This window comes from Leucoraja erinacea, chromosome 33 (assembly GCF_028641065.1).
Source record: "Leucoraja erinacea ecotype New England chromosome 33, Leri_hhj_1, whole genome shotgun sequence".
In the NCBI taxonomy this organism is placed as follows: Eukaryota; Metazoa; Chordata; class Chondrichthyes; order Rajiformes; family Rajidae; genus Leucoraja; species Leucoraja erinaceus.
Window position 1 is genome coordinate 19,354,455 of NC_073409.1, and position 6,000 is coordinate 19,360,454.

General features: G+C 38.0%; 1 protein-coding gene across 3 annotated transcripts in view; it reads left to right on the forward strand.

Moving 5' to 3' along the window:
- Positions 1 to 3,264, forward strand: part of LOC129712777 (monoacylglycerol lipase ABHD2-like) — a 74,836-nt gene extending 71,572 nt beyond the window's left edge. For all 3 annotated transcript variants that reach the window (XM_055661506.1, XM_055661507.1, XM_055661505.1), the window contains one exon: positions 2,539 to 3,264. In XM_055661506.1, the coding sequence (XP_055517481.1) occupies positions 2,539 to 2,741 (203 nt within the window). In that variant the 3' untranslated portion in view covers positions 2,742 to 3,264. The remainder of the gene's footprint in view (positions 1 to 2,538) is intronic.
- Positions 3,265 to 6,000: the final 2,736 nt, after the last annotated feature.

Here is a 6,000-nt window from a genome sequence, read left to right on the forward strand (position 1 = left end):
TTTTACCAACTTTGAACTTGAAGAGCATGTGGTGTCGGAAACGTGGCAACTTTTGCATACTGCCTTTGTAATTCACTATTATTACACTCGAGTGCTTAAATATGATTGTGCTCATGTACAGTAAGATCTTATTGAAAAAGGAATGTCACTGTAGCTCAGTCCATGTGACCATAAAGTAGCATTGAGCCAATATTTAATGGCTGCGATGTTCTAGTTGTCTGCACCTTATTCTGGTCCAATTTTTCCCTTCCCATAGAGTTTATTGTTGGGGGTAAAATATTTACCTTAATCAAGTTTTATTCATATATTATGGAGGAAAAATCAATGTGTTCAAAAATGCAGATCAAATCTGTTTACAGCGTTCCTGTGCTGTGTCTTGTATGCCTGCAGTATATTAAAGGATATAAATACTGTGGCATGTTTGGCACAATCATTTATTTTCATGCTTGTTCAAAGTTTATGGAAAATATTTTCTCTCCTTTGCTTGCATCTTTGATTTACTAATTTAATTTTGCCTGCAGTAAACATAAACCACTTTCTTCGAGAGAAAACACGCAGTTAAAACCCATTGAAGTAACTCAAGTGCCTCAGCAGAGCAGTTGATTTCCTGTTTTGTACACAGCACCATGTGTTGGTCGGTGAAAAAACCTATTCAACACGGGGAATGGTGAAGTCCTGTAATGTCTGCTGTGTTACCTTGTACTCACAGAGTGCTGATTGACCGTGAAGCCATCCAGCAGTTACTGAGCTGGACAGCAGGTGCTGCTGGGTCAATATTTGTGTTCAGCGCCATCTCCTGCACAAACACACTGCACTTACTGGCACAGTTCTTTATCTTATCCTCTGACGTGAATGTATTCATGATCTCCGATCTGTGGGGGATTTTGGTCACACCACAGACTTCAGTTTTACACTATTATAGTTACCTAGTGTTACCATTATTAATTTAATGCATTATTGATTCATGTATATATTTATGTGTGTTATTGCATTTACGGCCCTGTTAAGCAAGACTTAACATTGTTCCATTGTCAGTATATATGACAATTAAACAGAAACCTAGAAAAATAGATGCAGGAGTAGGCCATTTGACCCTTAGCCACCACCGCCATTCAATATGATCATGGTTGATCATCTAAAATCAGTACCCCATTCCTGCTTTTTCCCCATATCCCTTGATTCCTTGAGCCCTTGGAGCTAAACCTAGCCCTCTCTCGAAAACAACCAGTGAATTGGCCTCCATTGCCTTCTGTGGCAGAGAATTCCACAGATTCACAACTCTCTGGCTGAAGAAGTTTTTCCTCATATCAGTCTTAAATGGCCGAGCCCTTATTACTTACTTCCTTTCTATTACTTACTTTTTATCACAGACTCGAGGTCCAGATAAAAGTCAAGACATTACATAGAATACATTACATACATGATTTCAGGTCAAGAATTTAAAAAAATCTGGGTCTTGCAACGAGATAACAATACCAATGTCTCCACAGATGGGATTGGTAGCGTGAAGTGCTAAACCTTATGTTTAATAAGGCCAAAATTTCATTTTCAGTGTCATTAATCTGACAAATAAATGTATACATAAGATTTCTTAAAACAGTTTGTAAAGTACTCCTGTAGCCACAAACATGTCACTTGCACGACACCATCTAGGTCTCTTAAGTAATATTCTCATGGCATCATTATAAGCTACTTTAAGTCTCTGTAAGCTTGCTTTTCTGTAGTTTGACCATAAGCGTGCAGTGGTGTACAATATGCTCTGAACAGAGACAGCTTCACTCCATTTGTACACGCACTAAACGCGTAAGAGAATGCTTGGTTGTGCATACATCATGCAGCATTGCCGATAAATATCCTCATCTGAAATTTGTTCTGTAATAAAATGTCCAAGATATTTTACCTTATTATAAACACTAAGATCATTATCAGATAATTTAAAATCAAGAAATTTTCGACATTTATCCTCTTTGGTTCTACAGATCATAACAGCACTCTTACCAGCATTATATTTGATATCATTTTCCACGCATTACACAGAACATATAGTAAGGAGCTGCTGGAGACCAGCGCTAGATGGACTAAAGACCACAAGATCATCTGCATACATAATATGGTTCACTAGAGTATTAACAATCATGCACCCAGTAGTACAGGCTTTCAATTGCTTGGACAGATCATTAATATAGAGATTTAAAAGAACTGGGGACAAAATTCCCCTTGTCTGACACCATTGCTAACCCCAAATGGGGCCGAAGTTTCGGGCCGAAACCTTGCCTATTTCCTTCGCTCCATAGATGCTGCCGCACCCGCTGAGATTCTCCAGCACTTTTGTCTACCTTCGATTTTCCTGCATTTGCAGTTCCTTCTTAAACAGAATCTATATTGAAACTAGGTTAAAGTTGATTTAGGTAAAAAATAACGTTAATTTGTAGATCTTGTACAGAGGAGGGAAGCTGCAAATATTTTGCTCTAGTTGATTGCACTTTTGTGTCGCACATTCTTTATATATCTCTAATTATGTTTTTCTTTCTTTGACAGAGAAAAAAGAAAATGTCATGTTTGTGCTAACACTCCACGGTGGGCACCTCGGATTCTTTGAAGGGGCGGTGCTTTTCCCAAAACCTTTAACTTGGATGGATAAACTTATTCTTGAATACGCAAACGCTATATGTCACTGGGAGAAGAACAAGCCCCAATGTACAGCATCATCAGATCAGAACTGTTCAGACCACAGCGAGTAGCCACTGTACAAACCTTATTTGCCAAAATCTTCAATCATTCGGTCCCTTTATTATCATTACATTCCTGGCTTGGGTTTGGTAATCCTAAAACACCTCCCTGCTGTAAATGTAGTTCACCCAGCCAAGTTATTCTCTTATCACAACTGTTTAAGAGTGATTGCAAGACCCTTTATGTCTTTTTTCCGTGAAGGAAACTTTGAGTGCACAAGACATGGCAATTCACCGTGCTTGACAATAACTTGGTTTTCTAGTCACCGGGACATGGAACAAGAATTGCCGTTATCGCAAGAGATCTGCTGTCAGTATGAGCAAATGAGCCAGCATTTAGAGGTCCCAGAAAAATTTTCAGGAGTTTGTTTGTTGAAAACTTGTGCCTTCTGATATATATTTTTAAGTTATGGTTGACAAATACATTTATTTTTCTGCCCCAGATAGAGTTCCATCATTTGTTTTGTGATCTTTTGATCAGATTAAGCGCAGCAGTGCTTGAACTAAAAAAGAAATAAATGTAGGCAATTAAGTCTTTCACTGGATTTTGTTTTTTTAGAAAAGCAAAGATGTACAATTCATACATGGGGAAGCTCTTGCAGAACTAATCAATTACCTCCATTCGGTCCTCTGTGATGCCTTCTCCAAATTCACCGTCAAACTATAAAACGAGTTTCACTTGGAATACTTGTCCATACGTGGCATGTTATCCTAATGTTTGTTCATTGGCATTTTAACTTTACCTAGAATACCACCAAGACCCAAAGACGTGCAGTTTTTCATTAAATCCTACGTTGTTCTGGAAATTGTTCAAAAAGAGTACTTTGGATGGTCCTGCACTTGTAGGGATGAACGCAAATAAGTTTTTTGTTTAAAGTTAGGTTATATAAAAGTTTGTACTGTCTACAATATTGATAATAAATTATCTATATAGAAATCGTATCGTCACCATTGCTCTGGAGGACTAGGTGAATGCTCATTCCTTCTCGTAATCTGAATTCGGACACTATCTTTTCCTAAATGATCTATTGCTTGGTTAATGTGGAATCAAGTACCTAAATCTTGTAAAAAACAAACAATTAGAAATGGAATAAGCTGTAAATGCATATGTTGACATTTTGCTGCCTCTGGGTTCAATCTTTAGAGTTCATCTAATCAAGACTATACCAAGGGCATTCTTGAGTTGCGCTGAGTTAACTGATTTCAGCTGGACAACTGACAGGAAATTGTACAAATAGGTTCTGTGTTTCTGGATTACTTTCCGCTGATCTGTGCAGATTAATCAATCTCTGGGAATAGATGCACTTCAGATGTTCTTTGTGCCAGAAGCATTAAGCATGAGTGCCATTAGGATTGAAGAAAATTGGGAAGCATTTTAACGGCACTTCCCTTCGGTTGAGGATTTATTCTTCATTGACTACTTCTAGGGATACCTGTATTGTGATGACTGGCCATCAACCCAAAGTAATAGATATTAAATTTAATTGAAAATCCAAATATGATTTTTCGGGGGGTGTTTTCTAATGATTTGTAGATATGGGACTTTTGGCATGGGGAAAGAATGAATTGACCTGCGCTCTCCAGAACATGTATTTACTGTGGAAAGCAACATACTGATATTTTTAAGAAAACAACATTCTACCGATCATCAGAAATATTTCTACCTCGTGAATGATGTAAGCAAGCACAAGATAACCCACATTTAATCTTTATTTTAAACTATATCATAGTTATTCAGACTGATTTTGTATTCTTACTGTCTCTTCCAGGTGGTTGAATCACACACCATCTTCCTCAAAGTATATTTTTCCCCCGACTTGGTACATGATAACTTTGCAGTTTGTAAACCAGGGTTGGCGTGGTCAATTTTTCTTATTTAGGATCTATGGTAAATGACCAACTCAATGAGATAAATACACATTTAATTGGTCACACAATGCAGTTACATTTAACTATAAAATCAAAAATATATTTACCATGTTAAATTGGAGCCATATCCAGTAAATTTTATCCCATCGAGTGGAATGAACCGCAGCTTTTTTTGTGTTGTGACTTAATAAATTGTGGACTGTGTTTAATCACCAACACGATGCCAGCAACAGTCTCTTTGTAGTACAGGCTCTCATTGACCAAGTCCAACACATAGTCAATGCTGCACTGTGTTTGCAGCTTCCCACTTGAAAAGGAAACTCATTCATTTGAGCTTTATTATTTTAAAGTTTGAGAGCTGATTTATGATTTACAGTTTCTCATGGCTTTTGGACAGGCCTTCGGAGAATACAATATGAAGTGCAAACATCTGTATACAGATCCATCAGTTAATATTATTATTGTGCTTCAGTGGGTGACAGAATTGTGGAAAGGCACAAGCTTGGTGACTCATTTTTAGCAGTTTAAAAGTATTAATATGGGAAATTTGCTTTGGGTGGGTAGCTTTGCTTCTAATGTATGGTACTGTTCAAACTGGTATGAAAAAGGCAGTTACTGATTTTGATCTGATATTTGAATATGTTTAAAATATGACTTTACCACCTTTGAAAATGTCACCGTGGATGACAATGTAATGCAAAATATTATTAGGCTACGGACCATCTCGATGCATCCTGTTTTGATGAATGACGACATGAGACTGCCGATGCTGGAATATGGAGCAAGAAACAAACTGCTGGATGACGTTGGCAGATCAGACGACATGTGTGGATGGAAATGGGCAGACAAAGTTTCGGGGCGGGATCCTTCAATCCGTAGAAGGGTCCCAACATGAAAAGTCATCTGTCCATTTCCACCCACAGATACCCTCTGACCCACTAAATTCCTCCATCAGTTTGTTTTTTGCTATTTGGATGAATATTGACTACAGTGCAGCTACTGTAATCAATCTTACTTCTGGGTTTTTTATTAGACATCTTTCAGGTCCAACCGTATGGTGATTGTTTTAGATGAGTCATTTGGCAACGTCACTTCAATTCCACAACCTTTATTCAGTGAAGAACAGTGAAAATGTACCTCATTTTTCTGAAGGAAACAAGGAACTGCAGATGCTGGTTTACAACAAATGACACACAGGCAACTGCAGAAGGGGGCAAGGGGGCTGGATTTGAGGTTTTAGTTGTACCTGTTTGGTGCTTGAAATCTGAGGTGGATTTGTGCAAAGTTCTCTCATTGACTGTGTTCAGGTTTGATGAGAGAGTCAATGAGAGAGAGTCTAACAGGTCACTTTTGGCAATACACTTCAAGTTAAATAACGAGCCTGCACAGTTTTCAGGGTTCT